Source organism: Vigna unguiculata, chromosome 7 (assembly GCF_004118075.2).
Source record: "Vigna unguiculata cultivar IT97K-499-35 chromosome 7, ASM411807v1, whole genome shotgun sequence".
NCBI classification, from domain to species: Eukaryota; Viridiplantae; Streptophyta; class Magnoliopsida; order Fabales; family Fabaceae; genus Vigna; species Vigna unguiculata.
In genome coordinates, this window is record NC_040285.1 from 5,375,841 (window position 1) to 5,397,376 (window position 21,536).

General features: G+C 33.8%; 2 protein-coding genes and 2 long non-coding RNA genes across 5 annotated transcripts; 2 read left to right on the forward strand and 2 right to left on the reverse strand.

Annotated features, from left to right (window-relative positions):
- Positions 1-578: 578 nt before the first annotated feature.
- Positions 579-4,008, forward strand: LOC114192127 (probable voltage-gated potassium channel subunit beta). 2 transcript variants are annotated; one of them, XM_028081732.1, is made up of 5 exons: positions 579-760; positions 825-1,416; positions 2,063-2,206; positions 2,423-2,587; positions 3,550-4,008. In XM_028081732.1, the coding sequence occupies exons 2-5, from the start codon at positions 853-855 to the stop codon at positions 3,661-3,663; spliced, it is 987 nt and encodes a 328-aa protein (XP_027937533.1). In that variant the 5' UTR covers positions 579-760; positions 825-852; the 3' UTR covers positions 3,664-4,008. The 2 variants fall into 2 exon arrangements, with proteins under 2 accessions (XP_027937533.1, XP_027937534.1); XM_028081733.1 differs by having other exon boundaries at positions 645-760; positions 837-1,416.
- Positions 4,009-4,726: 718 nt separating this feature from the next.
- Positions 4,727-6,199, reverse strand: LOC114190122. The gene is made up of 3 exons (XR_003605769.1): positions 6,030-6,199; positions 5,853-5,919; positions 4,727-4,822 (listed from the first exon to the last, which is right to left on the reverse strand). It is a non-coding gene; the product is annotated as an uncharacterized LOC114190122 (long non-coding RNA).
- Positions 6,200-11,969: 5,770 nt separating this feature from the next.
- Positions 11,970-13,688, reverse strand: LOC114190103. The gene is made up of 3 exons (XR_003605768.1): positions 13,604-13,688; positions 13,432-13,504; positions 11,970-12,118 (listed from the first exon to the last, which is right to left on the reverse strand). It is a non-coding gene; the product is annotated as an uncharacterized LOC114190103 (long non-coding RNA).
- A 1,582-nt stretch (positions 13,689-15,270) lies between these two features.
- LOC114192697 (3-ketoacyl-CoA thiolase 2, peroxisomal) lies at positions 15,271-20,066 on the forward strand. Its single transcript, XM_028082482.1, has 14 exons — positions 15,271-15,499; positions 16,334-16,410; positions 16,555-16,639; positions 16,829-16,955; positions 17,041-17,139; positions 17,229-17,296; positions 17,423-17,530; positions 17,631-17,708; positions 17,792-17,924; positions 18,011-18,107; positions 18,815-18,938; positions 19,026-19,134; positions 19,594-19,677; positions 19,761-20,066. Exons 1-14 carry the CDS (start codon positions 15,410-15,412, stop codon positions 19,865-19,867), a joined length of 1,386 nt encoding a protein of 461 aa, XP_027938283.1. The 5' UTR covers positions 15,271-15,409; the 3' UTR covers positions 19,868-20,066.
- The last annotated feature ends 1,470 nt before the right edge of the window (positions 20,067-21,536 follow it).

A 21,536-nucleotide genomic window follows, 5' to 3' on the forward strand; every position in this document is an offset into this window, starting at 1 on the left:
CCATTAGATCATCTTTTTTTATTCTTTTTAGTGATGTGATGTGATGATCTAATGGTGATTGAAGTGGTAGGTTAAAAGTGAGTCAAAAAAAGTAGGTTAAAGTATCATTGTCCTTTTATTTTAAAGAAACCATTATGAAGTTTAAAAAACATTTTTAAAGTCATCCGGACACCTCCCAATTTCATTTATTGTCGTCCAGCGTCACTCGAATAGAAGAGTCCCGAGAAGAGTAGCATTTAGCATCAATTACATCAGATAAAATAACATGAAAATGATAATAATTTTACTTTTTTCTAAAATAGTGATATCGGAAAAAAAATCAATAAAATTAACTTAAACCTCTCATTCAATTTATTTGTTCAATTAAAAATTTTATCATAATTTCTAACAATTATATAGAAATGAATAATGTTGGAAAAGAGATTACAAACTTCAAAATCTATAATACTGATAATAGTAAATTTAAAATGTTTAACGTAACATTAAATTTAAATTCTTTCAATTAAGTGTTTCAATTTTCTATATAAAAACACAATCTCCCAAATATTCCGTTATATTCTTCCTATTCGACTCTATCTGATGAATTAAAGTGAGTGGATTTGTTTAGGAATTTTCTTAAAAGTAAAGGATAATTTGGGAAAACCATTTGTGCCACAAAAAACGATGATTCTAGAAAAAAGTGTAATAGATGTTCAGTTGTATCATCGATGACCACGTTCATTTATCTTCTTCCAAGTTCCGTCCCCATCTCAAACAGTTGGTACGCAGCACCATTTTCTCGTGTTTTTCTCTCTCTAGATTTCACTCTCTCACTCTCTCTCTAGATTTTCTCGCAGAAGAGAATCCAGCACGATGCAGTACAGGAACCTTGGGCGATCGGGACTGAAGGTGAGCCAGTTGTCGTACGGCGCGTGGGTGAGCTTCGGGAACCAGTTGGACGTGAAGGAGGCCAAGGCGTTGCTCCAGACCTGCCGCGACCACGGCGTCAACTTCTTCGACAATGCCGAGGTCTACGCCAACGGCCGCGCCGAGGAGATCATGGGGCAGGCGATCCGGGAGCTCGGGTGGAAGCGCTCCGACGTCGTCGTTTCGACCAAGATCTTCTGGGGCGGTCAGGGCCCCAACGACAAGGGCCTCTCGCGTAAGCACATAGTGGAGGGCACCAAGGCCTCGCTCAAGCGCCTCGACATGGACTACGTCGACGTTCTCTACTGCCACCGCCCCGACATCTCCACGCCCATCGAGGAAACCGTGCGGGCCATGAACCACGTTATTGACAACGGCTGGGCTTTCTACTGGGGCACCAGTGAGTGGTCGGCCCAGCAGATCACTGAGGCCTGGGCTGTGGCCCAGAGACTCGACCTCGTCGGGCCTATTGTTGAACAGCCGGAGTATAACCTCTTGGCCAGGCACAAGGTTCTTGCTCCACTCCTCTCCACCTAGTCACTTGCTAATTCTTTTTATACTTATTTTATTGCATGATTCAACTTCTCTGAATAAGCACTTACATGGGAAGGAAAAAAGTGAATACTACTGTTTCTTTTCGATATGTTAAAGTCCGATTTGTGTTTTATGAGTGGTTAATAATCATTTTAAAATGGAAAATAGTGAAAGTTTTAGCATAAACTGTTTTTAAAAAAATAATAATTAAAATCTATTAGAGAAAGTTGAGAGTTGAAATTACCTTATTGGTGGGATAGATTACGGGAATAATAACACCATCTGGGAAGAAATCACTCGCAAACCTAACAAAAAACAAGTGGTAAAGGCTGAAGCATTTACAAAATCCAATGGCTCACAGTTATTTAACTGCGATGCTGTTGCCGTTTTAGCATCGTTGAATCCTCTCTCATATTGCATGTGTTGAGAAGGAAAAAATTGTTGTTTATGGAGTAAAAGTTTTTTTTTTTTTGTTATATGTTTAACTTTGTTATTGGTAATTAATGTGTTCAAGGAGTTTGTTAGATATTGTATTGTAGTTTGTAGTATTTTTTTTTTCATTACTCTGTTTTATTTGGTTCTGTTGGTTTGATTGACCTGATTTGACTGTATAATGGTGTAGGTTGAGTCTGAGTATCTTCCTCTGTACACCAACTATGGCATAGGCCTCACTACATGGAGTCCTCTTGCCTCTGGAGTGCTCACCGGGAAATATAAGAAAGGAGTTATACCGCCAGATAGCAGATTTTCTTTGGAAAATTACAAAGTACTTTTCCATTTGATGAAATCATGAACAATCTTCATTTTAGTTGATTCTGTCTGGCATTTGCTTTTAGTGTTTTTCAGACAAGAAATGATTTTGTAAAGTTTAGGACTATGGTTATTTGTGCTTACAATCTCGGTGATCTGGGATCTTTTTGTTTAATTCATATTGACTATTTTGGCTTTTGTCTAAGTATGTTTTGTGTGGTTCTTTTCGCAGAATCTGGCATCGAGATCACTGGTTGATGATGTGCTTAAGAAGGTTGATGGATTACAGCCAATTGCAGATGAGCTTGGTGTTCCACTGGCACAACTTGCGATTGCGTGGTGTGCTGCTAATCCTAATGTTTCTTCTGTTATTTGTGGTGCTACAAAGGAGTCTCAGGTTAGTTCTTTTAGCTGTTTAATGAGATAGCCAGTTATCTATTGTTGAAATGTTTATTGTAATTTGTTGAAATGCTGTTCAGTTGTCAATTCCTATGACCTAGTATTATTGGTAATTTTTTCATTACTTTTCATTATTTTGCCTATTATTGAATTTTGTTCTTGATGAGTTCTGAGATGAAATGGTAAGTGTTTGTTCTTGTGTCCTCGCATGAAAAACATGATTAAAGGTAATGTGTAATGCGGTGTGGTTATCATATATAAGGTGCATTTGGGAACCTTGTTCAATTTTAATCTCTTTGTGGAGTCGATCTAGTCATGTGAGCTTACAGGTGACAAATATTAACGAGTTCTATTGATATTTATTTAAGTTTGGATTGTAACTATGAGCTTTTGTTTTAAGGATTACAAGATTTATGGACTGAATTAAATGGGAAAAGGAGGATAAAATGTCTAAATGACTGCATTTGGTGTAGAAATATGGAGCTTCTTCTACTCAGAAGTATAGTATAGCTCATACAGAGAACCATCTGAAATGTGATGGTTTCATTAAGGCACACAACAGAATGGTTTACATTACACGGTCAATCTCAGGATGCACAGTTTAGTTTGCATTGATTGAGCAAAGAAGAAATAACAAACCAATGTATCCTGTAGTAGCAGAAGAAAAAGAATTCCTCCTTTAACCATATGCATATTGTATATTCGTAACTTTAGAAATTACTTTTTCGTAATAAAGAGGATTGAAAAATATATTGTACATATAGTTAGGCAATGAAATAATTGCTTAAACATCCCTGTATGTGCACATTTTTCATATTTTTTCTGTTTCCTGTTTTTTATTCAACTTATTCAAGAGAGCATGAAAACAATTGATGTCATTCTTAGTTTGAGATATACTTGCAAGAAGGAACATTGCTTTTGCAATATTATCTTATTTTTTTTGTGATTTCTTTTGCTCAGATTCATGAGAACATGAAAGCAATCGATGTCATTCCATTGTTGACTCCTGTTGTGATGGAGAAGATTGAAGCTGTTGTTCAAAGCAAGCCAAAGCGCCCCGACTCGTACCGATAAATCAGAGTTTTTCCATGGTTGACGCATCTTAAATATGCATTAGATGGTATACTCCTTCATCCCTGGGCACTGGAGTGGAAATTCATGTTGAAATTATATTGGTTTGGTTGATGTGATTTCCTCTTAAAAGACTTTTTATTTGTGTCTTATATTTTCCTTCTGGAACTGAATATGCCTTCTTTTTTATGGGTTCATACTTTCCAAATTGATTTTGGAAACAAATAATTAAGATCTTGGAGTTTAGGTTTTACGTTTGCCTTCCGAATTTAATGTGTTACTATTATTTGTGCCGCTACTGTTTGGATTTTGAGAGTACAATTGCATTTCTGGATCCATTACCATGTAGTTAAGGTTTAATTGGTTATTTTGTTAAGGGCGTAATTCACTTCATTGTGGCATATTGAAAGATCTTAGTATTTGGTAAATGGGTGCGTAGCTGTTTGGTGAAGAAGAAACTTGGCTCTTATAAAGTCCTAATCAAAGTTGGATATCAAATGAAAAAGGTAAAATAATATGGTGGCTTAGTACGATGCCTTTGTGGCAAAAGCTTTTTTCAAAATTCTTATAACGCCAAACCTCCAAGCAAACTATTCTAGAAAGCATTCTAAAATTAAAAATTCTCAAAAAGTTTGCTTTTGCATTTTTCGAATTATTCTAAAAGAACTTCTCAAAACTTTTTCCGGAAAGATCATGTTATAGTAATAAATCTTATTATTTGTGAGTTTTAGAATGAGTAGTCTTGAATGGTTTTCAGAACATATTTTATCCAAAGCTTCTAATAGGTGTAATCTAAAAGTCATCTGATAATTTGTATAGTGTATTTTTCAGAAAATATGAAAAATGATATATTATATATAGAAGGGGATTAAATAGAGCTATTTAAAACATTTTGCAAAAGAATAATTATAACATCCCGTTTAATAGTTTTTCACACTATCAAATAAAATATTATATTATGATTAAGCATAGCAGGTAGTAAAGAGAGCAACAATATAGATACAATCATTCAAAAATATATTCTATGAATTTCTGGTGAAGAACATAGGTACTAAAACATCTCAAAACTACATGGTATCTAATCCATGAGAACTACCATGGAACTATTCAGCGATCACTCAGCTCCTGCTAGAGAGAGGGGCATCATCATCTGGACTTGGCCCTACTCACACCAACAGCAGGTGATCATAGCAAGGAGAAAACACAAGGAAAAACAGACATGAATGATAAGGGTGAGCAAACTGAGATTTGAGAGAAAAACGTACAATTCATATTGCAAACATTAATCACAAACATATTGCAGTTATACATAAAATTCTAGACTCGATATCTGGATTGTGTAAGCGACATTGGAGCTCTTGGTGGCTTGCACCTGTGAAGATTCCCTAACTCTGCAAAGTTTGGACACAAGGGGCTATCACCCAACCTCTCACAGGGTAAGTCCCCTTTGCGTCTAAGGCTCTATCGAGTCCCAAGACTAGGACCTCCTGCTACTCCTCATGACATAATCCATTCTACTCTACATGAGTATGAATGATTATTGGAATTTCAGGATGCCATCCAATACGGATTCCTCATGTCCTTACACACACTAACAAGCTCTTATGAGTTTCCCTTGAAACTCCATTACAAACACAACTTCTCATCTTTCATTCTCACTATATTCATAACAATATTTCAAGCATACAGGAGAGTAACTGCACATAATTACTATACTTCTTATCACTTCACTCATTAAAACAGGACTTCAAGCCATCCACTGCAGTGGCCCTCGCCCAAGTTAGAAAATCCAGCCTAGGCGAGAGGCCGTCTCGCTCAGGCGAGTCAATCTCGCTTAGGCAAGACTCTAACAGTGGCAAAATTAAAAACCTGGACGAACTCTCGCAGGCAGGGCTGGTTCGCTTAGACAAGACCAACTCTCGCTTAAGCGACTCCAGCTCGCCTAGGCGAGACTTCGCGCAAGAATAAGGGTGATTTTCTCTGATAGTTTCGGTCAGGCGGGAGCCACTCGTCCAGGCGAAAATACCAGTTTTCAAGCCTGTTCTTACATGCAAGAGTCTAGATTCATCACAAACTCAACAACACACAGTAATCACGCAATTCAATCATCAATTCAATACTTAAGCATGCAATTCAGACTTATCAAGACAAATTTTAAATGGTTTGAGTAAAAGTTAGCTAACTCCCATTACCTTTGGAATTTCCACTAGAATTGACTCTTCAACCAAAGAGAATACCTCAAACTCCCAACCTAAGGCACTGAATTACAATTGCAAATGGTGAGAACAGATTCTACCACAACCCAGAATGCTGGAATTACTTAGAATTTGAAAATCAGAATATGAGGGGGGAAATACAAGTTGACTTACGCGTAGGAAAGGAAGACTCAGCTTGGGGAAGTGGTTCTGATCTTGCTTCAGCCCTAAATTCTGCAACAGGGAAGAGGATTAGACCTACTGCAGAAATTCTTTGGGTGAATTTGGTAGAGAGAAGGCAGAGAAAGAGTAAAGGAATGAGAGGGTATTAGAGAGAGAGTGGGTTTTGTTTTTGGTGAAGTGGTGGCAGAGGAGGTTCTCACAATAATGACGACATTTCAAAAGGGTTTTTATAAAAGAGAAATTTTTGTGATGTTTTAGTTGAAGACAGATAACAATAGAGAAGGTTCATTATATTCGATATTATCTCCATATTAAAATATCTGTCTACCATTCTTATTCTTTAATAGGATATTAAATTTTGTGTCCCATATTTATCTAATATTTATTAACATTTTAATATAGAAAATAAAAAATGATATTATAAAAAATTTAATATCAAAAACATAATATTTTCTTTTCTTCAATGCTTAAAAAAATTATAATTATGGAAATTTTAAATAAAATATTAAATAAATTAAAGTTTTCGAAAATATTTTCTTAATTCTTTCATGTCACCATGCTTACAAAAATTATTGTTATAGAAATTTTAAATAAAATATTAAATAAACTAAATCTCTCTAAAATATTTTCTTAATTCTTTCTCGTTATTCTCTCTGGATCTATGACTATATGTTTCTTTTGTTCAAAAATTGAAGTATGTTATTAAAGTTTTAACAAAAAGTGTTATAACTCTGATTAGAATCTTAAATAGAATGAATTCATCTTTTATTATTTTTTTAGAAAGATCTGTTGCATGTAAGGGTTACGAGTCTTACATGCAAGGTTTAAGAGCTGAAGGTGAATTTGTGTATATTGTTTGTAATTTTTGATGTGTATATTGTTACGGTGAGTTTAATTGATGTTTTTTATTCTCCTTAATAAATGAAAATTAATATTAGTGGGACTCACGGATTATAACAGGATTGCCCAATTCGTTTTATTTAAGGTTTATTTTGAATTAAATCATAATATTTTTGAACTATAGGAAGATATTGAATTGTCTAGATAAGCAAATTAGATAACAGGTTATGGTTATTAAGATCTGAGCATCAGGATGGTGTTGAGCGGTATTTCAAAATTGTTAAGCGTCTTTAAAAAGTGGAGTTAGATCAGTGGTCTATGGCATCAGATGCCAACTAGGGACCATTGTGAACTAAAATCATGGATCTTAAAGGGTTTATGGCGCTGGGTTCCCATAGACATGATGAAGGATTGATCCCAATCAACGACGGATACACATGTTTAAGAAGATTAAACATGTTTAGAAAATAAGTTCACTAATCCTTTATCCATGTTTATTGTTTTTATTATGTTTGAAGTTTTCTAAGTTGACTTAGTTGAACCAACATTAGTTGATTTGTTGACCTTTGACTAGGTTTGACTTGTTGACTAGAGTTGACTTGATTTAAGCCATCATGCTAATCTTTATTTATGTGTTTTGTAGGTTTAAGTAAGATTAGTTATGGTGGGTGATGTGGCACAACCTTAGTGGAGAAGTGGAGATGAGATGGAGCATAGGTGGAAGAAAGAGAAAAGGCAAAAAACATAAAGTAAAAAGTATAAAGCAAGTGTACTTATGTACCTCTGGGCTCCTTTGTTTTTAGCACTCTTTGACCACTTTTGGAGACATATGAGACACCTTCTTAGTCTCCTTTAGTGCTAGAACGAAATTAGCCTTGCACACACCATAGTTAACTCTTTTGTCTCTCATTTTGTAACCTTATTTGACCTAGTTTCTAGAAGCTAGGGTTAGGTTTTTGTAGAGACATTCTTAGGTATCTTTTATTTGCATAGAGGCCCCTAAACTCTTCTATATAAAGGGTGCTACTAGACATGTAAAAGGGTCGAACATTTTGAAGTAAAAAACACTCTTGTGTCTCAACCATTTGTAAGAGTTTCCTCCCTAGGGAGTGAATACTTTTAAGCCTTATCTTGCATAGCAAGTGGCGACACACATCCACTCATCTTCAAGGTTGCCATGGTTTCTAGCTTAGCCTTGTAGTGGCGTGCTTCTCACATTTTTACAATTTCTTTCCTTTTCATTTTATGTTTTCTTCTTCCTTTAATTGTTCTTGGTTTTCTATGGTTTATGTGCTTTCCATTTCGTTTTTGTTTTGAATCAATTTATCATCTTCTTCTCTTGAGCTTTGTGAAAGGAACCTTCACATCTAGATAGCTTGCTATCTTAATGTCCAATGGGGATTTCACTTAGCTTTCTTAATCAACTCACATCATATTCAACAATCTTAAAAAAAACAACATAATCCTTCAACAAGACATCGTTGGGAACTCCACAATTAGTGGTGGGCGTCAAATGCATGACGTTAGGCTCCATGTGAAATTAAATTTTGGGGAGCTCTAGGGCTCAGGCATTAAGCACCAGGTCTATTTCGTTGGGAGCTATATGAGGGCGTTGAACGCTGATTTGTTTTCACTGGGCACAAATTAGAACTTGAGTCCTATAAAGTTTCTGGATGACTTTCGATGGGTGAGATAGGTTAATGTTGGGTGTTAATAGTTGTATTTGTTTAATTATCATGCTTTAGAATTTATAATTATGCATGTGTTGATTTATTAAGGATTTAATATGATATGTATGATTGTTTGGTGTGTGGATGATGGGAGTGTAGTGGTTTCCAAGAGGAAGTACTGCATTGATTTTTAGTTTAAAATGTATTGAATGATGATTATGTAAAAAAAAATTATTTTAACTCTACTAGTATCCTACTCACATAGAATAATATGCCTAGTTATGGGAGTCAATAAAGGTTCATACAGTGATATTTAGTGTAAAAGAGTATCATTCTTATGAGCTACAGTGAATTAACCTTGCATGGTGATGAAGACACAAATCTTGATATATTGTTGGTTGAGTAGAGTCTGCGTAATATGGTTAAAAATCTAGTAAGTGTTCACATGCAAGGTCATTTCAAAGGTTTGGGAGACCTAAAAGAAACTTAAAAATGAAGCTTTTTATTTAAAATTTATTTTGAATCTTTTCTTATGCAAATTTATCTATTAAATTGTCGTAATTATTTTTATTTAACTTTCACATTGTTCTCTGATTCTAATTCGTGTTCATCGCTTATTTCATTAGAGATTTCATCTTTATTATCCACGAAAAGCCATAACCTAGTTAATAGTTATACAATTTAATCCAAGCAAAATTTTAGTTTTTCATCAAAATCTATACAGAAAAACTCTTGAAACCCATAAATAAAAAAAATACCGAAAAATAAAATTGGGCAAAAGATAAGTTTTTCTAACTCTAATACAAAATTTAAAAATAACATAGAAATAACATCAACACAAATAGAAAGAAAGATCGTTACTAAAAAAGGATAAAAAGAATGGTACACACAAACACCATGAGATTCAAGGAATAAAATATGTCAATCCTTAAAAGAATAATTGTAAAATATAAGAAAACAATAGAGACAAAGAGTGAAACGAGTACACGAGAAGTCACGAAGATAAAAATCAAAATTGATTATAACAGAATGAAAATAACTATTTTTTTACTAAACAAAATTATAATTTATTGAAAAAGGATTTTAACTTATTAAATAATATTTTTTAATACTAATAAAAAAACACGGATATTAAGACTTTTTTAGACTTTTTCTTAAATATAATTTTATAATTAATTTAATAGAGATATATTAGTATTATAAAATATTTTTTTGAGTCTTTTTTTCTTAAATATAATTTTATAATTAATTTAATAGAAAGAATATTAGTACTGAAAAACTTGAGGTCGTTATTTAGGCTTAAAACAAGTGTTTTATCTGCTTCACCCTTGAGTATGACATGTGTAAAATATTAAGGTATGTTCACTTATGAAGATTGATTTTGAAGAGAGGAAAATGATGGATTTGACTAGATTAGATGAAGTTTGTATTGTTCTTTTTAAGGAATTTGGAGGTGAAAGTGAATGAATCTAAAAAATAAAGTTTGTGAATGTTCCTGAGTGATTTGATTGATGTGATAAGTTTAATTGAAAAACAAAATCAAAATTAACAAATTGACCTTGATGTTAAAATTAATCTAAAATTATATTTAGATGAGTTAGATTTATTTTATAAAACAATATTCAAATAAATAAATTAAAAAATATACATTTTTTTAATAATAAAATAAATCTAACTCATCTAAATATAATCTAAATCATAATAAAGTATAATTTATATTTTAACATTTTCAGTTATTTAAATCATGATATTTTTTAAATTAAATTTTTAAAATATTTTTATCTTGAAGATCTTTTGTTCATTAAAATTATATAATTTTTTTATTTTGATTTAAAATTTATGTTAACTTTAATTTATATTTTAAAATTATTTTTAAATCAATATACATTTTAAAAATTATTTTCTAAACATATTATTAATATATTAATATATGTAAATAAATTATTTTATTACGCTAATTAAAATGCATTTTTTTCAGTCAGTTTTACCTTCTTCTTTTCTTCCAATTAAAATAAATTAACATTATATTCTTTTCCTTTTTTTTTAATAAAATATCACATGTACTCCTGTTTTAAGTTTAAATAAATAAATAAGCAAATGTAAACGATGGAATTGATGTATATCTACTCCACAAGTACGTGTCCCTTACGTATCAATCTTGCTTCATCAAATCACACGCTTCCCAACAATTCTGGATTTGATTCTATGCTACATCACCACACTCCTACATTTTCAATTCTTCTATATACATTTTTGAGTTTTGACACTTATTTTTGTTATTTTCTTCTAATTATGATTCTCTACTTATTATCAAGTAAATCGTAGTGTTTTTTTTTAATATTACTTTTAGTCGCAATAAATTTTAAAGAGATAAATTAGGTTGCGTCCCTGAAATGCCTAAAATATTAAATATATCTCTTTAGAAAAAAAGAAAAAAGAGTGTTACATTCGTCTGTCAATTTTCACATTTTTTAGGTTTACATTTATGTAACATTTAAAGATATTGTTTTAGATTTTCGTAATAATAGTGACATTTAATTTAAGTGCATGGTAGTTTATATATATATATATATATATATATATATATATATATATATATATATTAAAAAACCACTGTTAATTATAAATTTTACAAGTTAATGTCATCGTATAACACTTTTATATAAGTATATATTTTACTATAGACTTAGAATAGACTTAAAGAGAGAATTTGTAAAAACCATCTAAGTTTCTAAAATATAAGTTGAAAGTATATAATATATGTAACATTCCAGCTTTTTATAAACAAATATCAATTAACAAATACTTGTTATAAAAAAATATCGATAGCGTTGGTAATTGAAAATATACTAGGGTTCATAGCCGAATAGGATTTTCTTTCGAAATGCATTCAAAATAAAGTCATAAATATTTTGATTTCTAACTATAAAATTAAATATAACTTTTCAACAGGATAAACTTCTAATTTAAAATGCACTTATTTTGTTTCTCCAGCTTCTTGTTCCAGTTTGCTCATTATTCTAACTCTTGAATTATTATCTTCATCAACTTTTATTTTTACTCTGCATATATAAAATATACATCATCATCGTATAAGAAGAAAAAAAAATAAAATAAAAGAGACACAAAAGTGTAAGGGTAAATTAATTTCATAAATTCAAATAGAAAGAAATTATATTTTATCACAAAAGTTATCCATTTAAAACTTTGCAATAGAATAAAATTTGTAAAAGAAAAATTATAATAAAAAATTATCAAAACAAATCTTTGATGAAAATCATGTAACGTCCCATTTAATTTAAAATAGCAATTAAAGGAAATGCCACACATAAGATAGTACAACAACGCAGTCCTGGGGTTCTTAACACCACCCCTACAAAACTAGGCACACCACGATGCCAACAAAAACAGGATAACGATTTGACTAAAAGTTTACAAATCCAAGAACAGTGAAATACAGGGGCCATAGCCCTAAAGAAAAGTCCAAAGGAAGCTATAGTCCAATCCACGCGGACTAGGCAGCGAAATCTCCATTTCCTTGTTGGTCACGAGAATCTCGTCCATCTGCTCCTATCAATCAAATTGATGATCATCGCAAAAGAAAAAGCCACACCACAGAACATACAACAAACAATAGAAAGGGTAAGCTAGAGCCAATAACATATTCATCATACAGTCAATTATATTTTCACCATCCCATACTCATACAACAACCAAGCATATCATGACTCTTCATTCAATACACTACGACTCGACTCGACTCATCCGGATATGTATAACCTGGTCGGATTTAGAGGATGCTTGCACTTGTGATGGATACCTTTGCTCACCCCTGAGCTATGTGTTACAAGTGTTACGATGAATCAAATTTCCCTCACCACAAGGTTAGCCCTAAATGAATTTCGGGCCTCCTGCTACTCTCACCACAGGAGTTAGTCCACTCTAAGTGAGACTGACTGACTCCTTAGAGTGTCAGGATGCAACCTTAACTTGAATCCTTACCTAGTTATACAGATGGGGCACCACCATGGACACCCACTAACAGGGGCCATGGGATTACGTCCCGACCACTGAATAGAGACCCCAAGGAATTTACACGCTGACGCAGACCAACATTCATAAATCAGCAAAAGGGAACACTAAATCATATTTAAAATTCCATACCAACCCCTGAGATTAATTCCTCATACGCATAACATTCCGAATCCATACCTCAGATCATCATCACCCATGAGTCTAGGGCCTCCTCTCATATCAATACCATGTTCCTTTAGTTCCAAACCACTCATTCATTTCACATGCCAAGATCATACCCAACCCGTCATACGCAATTCATTAATCATGCCAAGCATACATAACATTTATTATATACATGTTTCTCATCATACCATTCATTTCCAAACCAATACTAACCATCCAGGAACAACCGAACATCCAAACAGCACACTGTCTCGCCCAGCCCCTCGCTCAGGCGAGACGTGCTCGCTCAGGCGAGACGTGCTCGCTCAGGCGAGTCCCTCTTCGCCTAGGCGAGGGCTCAAGAAAGGGGCAGGAGCACACGCGGGATCTCACTTAGGCGAGACCCCTCTCGCCTGGGCGAGGTACTCACTCGCTCAAAAGTCGAGCTGGTCGCCTGGACGACCTTTCACGCAAAAATGATCCAGGCGAGTCCCTGTTCATCTCGCCTAGGCGAGACTGGCTCGCTTGGGTGAGAGTAACAGGCTTCGCCACTGTTCTTCTGCAACAGTCATTCTCACCACACCAAAACAACATACCAAACGCATTTTAAGCACATAGAGCCTCAAATCAGTCAAAGACCCTCAGTACAACAGTGAAACAGCAGTAAAAAAATGAAATACACGAGTGGGTTCTAGCTTCCCTACCTGGAACAAGCTAGTTTAAAGTGTCCCGACACAGAACAGCGGAGTACCACAACTCTAGGAGGAGATCACAGAGCTGGAAAAACGAACAGGGAGTGTTTACTACTGAAGCTTTAACACTACACACGACAAATAGGACCAGAGAATTATAGGAGCATGGATTGGAAACACTTACGTGGGTCAAGAACGGAGTTAAGCGGAATGTGAACAGAAGGTGCGCTCTGGAACCCTAGCAGAGGCGGCAGCAGCTCTAAGAGAAGGGAATCTGTTTTTACGAAAGTGAGCTCAGATTAGGGTTTTGGGCGCTTTAGGTCAGAAAAATGAATTGGGCTAGCTCTCCTTAGGCCCAAGGAGTGGACAATCCATAAAATAAACCAAACGGAGAATAACTGAGCCTTACAAATCACTTCTTAACTTAGTCTTTCTCATTTTTCCATTCAAATAAATCAATTGCTTCAACCTAACAACTCATTCAACAATATCATTTCATTATATGAACCAATCCAAGAATGCGTATACTTCACATACATTGAATCAAATACCAGGTTTCAGTCCACATATCTCAGTCTAATGGCTTAAACAACCATAAATCCAAAACAGTTCAAATAACTAGATAATCTAAAATCTACTTCCACAAGACTAGTATATTGAATAGACTCGTGAGACTTTGCACCTATTATGCTTGCTACCAAATCTTCCATTGATGTCCCAACACTTAGGACCAATGTCCCCAAACCAAGCCATGACAGGGCAACCCCCATAATGCGGGTTGAAAAGTTTGGTCCGTCTCGCATAAGTTATGTTCCAACTTGCTTTTGTTTTTATTTTTTTTGTTTGTTTTTAAATCATATGATAAAGCTTTAAATGTTCACCAAATTGGAAAACTTTCACAAGATTAAGCAAAGACTTTAGGGAGTGGATGATAAATTGATAATTCAACATTTTCATCATATTCATATTCATACTTTAACATATATCATGTATTCTTCAAATTTTAGCACATCCCAGAATACATACACTTGTGTTTACCACTCATACAAGAATTTGGTACATTTATATAGAAGTTTAGAAGAAAAGTAATCAATATACACAAGTGCAAGTTTTTTTTATGCAGGTCGCAGCCTGAGCAAGCTACGGATTATACGGGTTGGACTTTTGCAGGCCAGCAAGCTCAATATCTCAGCCTGCCTGCATTTTTTTTTTTGCAAACCTGCAAGTTGATCCACCGAACTAAATCCATATTGTCATCCTTTTTATCATTACCATAGTCAAGTGAAAAAAAAAACACTCATAAAAATAAAAAAAATAGAACTATTATAATAATAAGATAAAATTTATATCAAAACAATATTGAAATTATATATTTATATTAATGAAATTAATAATTCAAGCAAAACTATTTTTAATAAGATAAATATTCCTCTTAACATATCGTTATGACTTCTTCAAACATCTCTATTAGAAAATTATCAGAATAACATATTAAATAAGAAGTGAAAAATGTATTTTTTTTAACAATAATATTTGTTTCATGATTTTAGTCCTAGATTTTGTTAGTAAATTGTTATATTTTTTAAAATATTGAATTCAAGGTATGTTTTATTTATTTACTTATAATAAACCTCGACATAACACTTTCTTATCAAAATATGGTGAACAAATTTAATGAAATGAATATAAAAAAAGAAAATAAACTTTAAAAAAATGAATATGTAATACAAATTATGAAATTTCTAAATCTGTAAGGAAAAATCACAAAAAAAGACAAAAACATACATTGAATATTAGATAAAAGCCAAATTACAATTTGGTATAATAAATTTATAATAATATGTGAAAATAATTATGACTTTTTTTGTTGCTTCGAAACTGGATAAATAAACGGAAGTATGAAGTGATCAAATCAAATCTCTTCTTTGAATCTCACCATTCTTCCTTTCTCTGCGAATTCGATTTACTTTCCAAATCACGAAACTCAAAAATGGAGAAAGCGATCAACAGACAGAAGATTTTGCTTCATCATCTCAACCCTTCATCATCCACCCACGCCAATGAATCATCCTCTCTCTCTGTTAGTTTCTTTCATTCCCTTTTTCTGTCTTCACTTTCTTACCACTAACATGGCGTTTTCGTCGTTGCCCTTTTCGTTTAATCTTTTGATGCTTGTTTGGCTTTTGGAAAAACCGTCCCTTTCGCTAACTTTGCCATGATCAGCTCCCTTGATTGGTTATTAGCTCAAAATATTTGCATATTCATTTCATAGGTTGTTTGACATGTGTGTTGATTACCCTTTTGTTAATTCTGTGACAATTTGTTCTCTTCTTTGATTGTTAGCTCAGAATTTTATAAAAGTTTTGATCTTGTATCTTGTTTTCTCTTGATTGATTATTACCCTCAGAATTGTGAAGAAATATTTTTTCGTGGATGTATTTTGTGATTTTGTAGGCTGCTAGAGTGCGGGTCTTGGAAGAAGGAAAAACATGACTCTTTTTTCTACATATAGTTTCCTTGATTGATTGTTAGGATTTTGTTATTTATAAAAGAGTAATATGTATATGGACGTGTTCATGTACTGAACGTGCTTATATTTGTTCAATAGGTTGTTTCACTTGTTTTGAAATGGAACGTGTTCATGTTTCCCTTTTGACATTTAAATCCGATTTTTTTTTCTTGATTAATTGTTTGCTAAGAATTCTTTCTAAGTTTTGATCTTGTATATATTTATGATTTTATATGCCCGACAGGGCGTTTGAGAAATTGTGCACATATGATTCTTATGCTACACATGGTTTCCTTGATGGATTGTTAGGCGTTTGTTGTATATTTTTATCACAAAACAATTTGTATATTGATGCTTTTATTTGCTGTCAGTTGATTGTTTCTTTGTTGAACTCTTGATCACCAGGCTTCAGCATGTGCGGCGGGGGATAGTGCTGCTTATCACAGGACATCTACATTTGGGGACGATGTTGTGATCGTGGCGTAAGTTGTGCTCTTACTCAATTGAAATATGTCATGTTAAACAAGTTTTATTATCTAATGACAGTTTACAGCTGTGAATTATGAGGATTTGTTTTTGATGGATCTTTATCTTTTACCCAAAATTATGTATTTCCAATTCTGCAGTGCTTATCGAACTGCTCTTTGCAAATCTAAGCGTGGTGGTTTCAAAGACACTCATGCTGATGATCTACTGGCTCCTGTTTTAAAGGTTTCAGTTCTTTGCTTTTGATTTTTAGTTTTTGTGCATTTTCAATTTTGGATGAGTTGTAATAAATAACTGCTTTTCTTAAGCTGTGTTGATTTGTGCAAAGGTATTTGTAACTCTAGTTTATAGTTTACTGTATTAAATGTAACTTTCTATTCTATAACTCTACATGAACATGGGTTTTCATCATAGGCTGTAATTGAGAGAACCAATGTTAACCCAAGTGAAGTTGGGGATATTGTTGTGGGTTCTGTATTGGCTCCTGGATCTCAAAGAGCTAGTGAATGCCGAATGGCTGCATTTTATGCTGGTTTTCCTGGTATGTGTACATATTCCGTGCTTGTGAACCTGATATGTGACTCTGATTTGTTATTGATAGTACATGTGATTTTATTTCCATCCAGAAACTGTACCTGTTAGGACTGTTAATAGGCAATGTTCGTCTGGACTCCAGGCTGTTGCTGATGTAGCTGCTGCTATAAGGGCTGGATTCTATGACATTGGTAAAGGATGCACCATTTTTCTTTGTTGTTCTTCTTGTGATTGTTAATGATTTTTAGCGTCTTATGTTATCTTTACTTATTTTGTTTAGGCATTGGTGCTGGTTTGGAATCTATGACAGCGAATCCAATGGCATGGGAAGGATCAGTTAATCCTAAAGTATTTTTCCCTCTTTTCATCTCTCCATCTCCTCGGCTTTATTATATAATCTTAATTTTTATTTTAGGAAATAAAACTTCTAACATGGCTGCAAGGTTTATGATATTTTCTTTGGTGTTGTGACAGGTAAAAATGTTTGAGCAAGCTCAAAACTGTCTTCTTCCAATGGGTATTACCTCTGAAAATGTTGCAAATCGCTTTGGTGTTTCAAGGAAGGAACAAGATCTGGCTGCAGTAAGTTGGATATATGTTTTCTTAATTCAAGATTTCGTATTTTATAATTTAATGACTTTGAACTGAAGCTTCTTAACAATTATGTTGTTTATGTTGTTAGGTTGAGTCTCATAGACGAGCTGCTGCAGCTACTGCTTCTGGTAGATTTAAAGATGAAATTATCCCAGTTTCCACCAAGGTATTGCCGTTACAGGGTATATTGAATCTTTCTTTGGCGTCTTGGTGCTGAATATAACCTTTTTTTTTTTTTTTTTCTAACAGATTGTGGACCCTAAATCTGGTGAGGAGAAACCTGTCACCATTTCTGTTGATGATGGAATTCGACCTGGGACAACAGTATCTGATCTAGGGAGGCTCAAACCTGTCTTCAAGAAAGATGGAACCACTACTGCTGGTATAAGATCAAAAAAACCTGATTCATTTCCCCAAATCCCTTCTAATTGATGTTCTAAGTTTAATCATGTGATACCTGTGCTTTAGGTAATTCTAGCCAGGTGAGTGATGGAGCTGGAGCTGTTCTGCTTATGAAAAGAAGTATTGCACAGCAAAAGGGCCTACCCATTCTTGGTGTATTCAGGTACATAGTCTGTGCCATATTAGCTTTAGTCAATGGAAATATTTATATATCCAGTGCATATTGATATGTCAATGCTCTAGATTAAAGTTTGAATTAAGTTTTTAAAAAATTGAGAAAAAATATATTTTGGAGTTATTAAATTAGTGCTCAGCTGCAGAATGATGCACTTTTTCTCTGTTTTGGCCAAACAACACACATTTATACTTATCTGATTTAGTAAATGGTATATCTAGTTCCTTATGCTAGGTGTATATTTGACTATCAAATCCTACTAGATTAGTACCAATTTTCTTGCCAACTATACCAGCAACATTTTGGCACACGTTTTCACGTAGAGTGCTTTATTCACCAAAAGCATAATTGCACAGAACTCAAAATACATTAAAAAAATAAGTACTGACAAATTCCTGTTTTGTCATGTTTCTTATACAAGTGCACCCCTTAGAAAAATAGAAAGGAACTTTCATTCACTATAATCCCTAAATACAAGATTCATACAATATTATCTAGGAAGAGAACAATTTATTGAACAAACCTGTCAAGCATTTCTTTTAGAAACTGGAACTTCATATTTATATATATTTATCTTTCTTGTAATGAATTGTTCCATTCTAAAATCATAAACTATATTATCAATGTGCTTAAAATTTGAAATTGAATAATTGATAAGATAGAAATGTGAACATTATTTATTGGCTGTCATCCAGGACTTTCTCAGCAGTTGGTGTTGATCCTGCAATCATGGGTGTGGGCCCTGCTGCTGCAATTCCTGTTGCTGTTAAGGCTGCAGGTCTAGAGCTTGATGATATTGATCTGTTTGAAATAAATGAGGTACTTGACCAATGTGTTTGTGTTACATTTTCCGTTTTCTCTGTCTGAATTTACATATACTAACTTCAATAATTTGTTTGTGTTAAGGCATTTGCTTCCCAGTTCGTGTATTGCCGAAACAAGCTAGGACTTGATCCAGAAAAGATCAATGTTAATGGAGGTGCAATGGCAATTGGGCATCCTCTAGGTGCAACAGGTGTATATCACAACTTTTTATCTTACATTCCAAATGCAACAACACCACTGTTATCTATACACCATACTCCAATCCCTTGTTGGATAAGTCAAAAGTTATAACTTATAGTTATACAGCCTAATTCTTTTTATTCAAGAGTATAGCAGTTCATGTAAGTTCTTTGTAATTTTCATACATTCCTAATTTAATTTCAGAAAACTACTTAAGATTTAAGATTCTTACATATTAACATACATAAATCACAAAAAATATACTAACTTTGATTCATGAGAGATCCAATGAGAGTATGTTTTTCAATTCCTCGGTTATCCAATCTCCGTTTCAAATCTATCTCTTTGCCTTATTTTCTTCTGTTCTGGACAACTGGTGTTACTTGTAAAATTTCTGTAGGATTTTTGTCACGTTCACTTGCTAAATTCGAATAATACATGACATTTTGTTTTTCAATTTTTTTTGTAGGTGCTCGATGTGTTGCTACACTGTTGCATGAAATGAAGAAACGTGGCAGGGACTGTCGATTTGGAGTTATATCTATGTGCATAGGTACACTCACTTTCTCACTGTATGTTTTGGCTTGTGCTTAATAAACATGTTGCAGAAAATGATGGGTTGTCTGGTGTGAGCAGGTACTGGAATGGGAGCAGCTGCTGTTTTTGAGAGTGGTGATTGTGCTGATGAACTATGCAATGCCCGGAAAGTGGATAATCTTCTTCTATCCAAGGATGCTCGCTAGAAATACCTTCCTCCTACTTACTAATCAAATAAAAACTACAATAAGGCTTTCTCCTATGCTAGTGGAAATATCAACCACTGTTCAACAATTTTAAACTTTTCTATTCATAAACCAGAATTGTTTTGTTATGTGTTTTGTTTAATTATACACACATATATTTTTTTTTCTCTCCTCACACAAGTTATTACATCTTTTACTCTCTCTTCTCTCCCCAATTAGAATGAACAATAATAAACAAGTGGATCCCGTGTTTTCCCTGTTTAGAAAAGATGCAATGCAGAAGACCTAAACATGTCACACTACAAATGAAACTATTTGAGATCACATAAGCTCGAAATGATTAATGTGTCAAACGCCATTGTTTCATTTTCATAAAATATGATCCTGTGATATGTTTGGATCTGCAAGTGAAGACCCGTTCCCCATCTTCAAATATAACAAGATTTTTTTTTATATTTATAATTTTACTCTTCGGTTTCTCCAATGCAAATTCGCATGAAAATATTCTTCAGCGTTACTTTACTGTTACGTGATAATTGATTGTATTATAGGTGATGATTATATGTTAATTATATATTATGAGTAATGAGTACGTATAATATTGATTATAACATAATTATATTTAAATATATAATGTAAATATATCGTTTATATTATATAATGTGTTCTTACTAAAATTACAATACTAATAATAATATATTTACTTACATCTTAGAAATCATTTCCAAAAATCTGCTGCAAACTATAAAGCAAAAATGAATTTTCTTTCAAAGAAAGTGAAAGTTTGTTAGTGTTATAATTATAATAACTTTGAAGCATGTGCCTTTGTAACGCCCCATTTAATTTAATGCGTAAAATCAAAGGAAACGTCACACAGGGATAACAATGTAGCGTAGTCCTGGGGTTCTAAACACAACCCCTATAAAACCGGACACACCACGATGCCAAAGGAAAACTGGAAATCAATCTATCGAAGAGTGTAAAATCAATCAAATTGATGATCATCGCAAGAAAGAATAGCCACAAACAATACAACCATGCAACAAAACGGATAAGCTAGAGCCAACACATTTTCATCATACAGTCAAATACATTATCATCATCCCATATCCATATAGCAACCAAGCATGTCATGACTCTTCATTCAATACACTACGACTCGACTCATCCGGATACGTATAACTTAGTCGGATTCAGCGGATGCTTGCACTTGTGGTGGATACCCCTGCTCGACCTTGAGCTGCTCATCTCCGAGCTATGTGTTACAAGTGTTACGATGAATCAAATCTCCTCCACTACAAGGTTAGCCCTTAATGAATTTCAGGCCTCCTGCTACTCTCACCACAGGAGTCAGTCCGCTCTAAGTGAGACTAACTGGCCCCTTAGAGTGTCAGGATGCAGTCCTTACCTTGAATCCTTACCTAGTTATACAAATGAGGCACCACCATGGACACCCACTAACAGGGGCCATGGAATTACGTCCCGACCACTGAAGCGCAACCCTGAAAGTCTCACCTAGAGATCCCAAGGAATTATGCACTGACACAGATAGACCTCATTCACATAACCAAAATAATAATTACCACGCATAGATATACATCACTCGTACCAACCTTTGAAGCCAGTGCCTTTCGTGATCCAGGCCCCACTCATTCTAACACCTTATAGT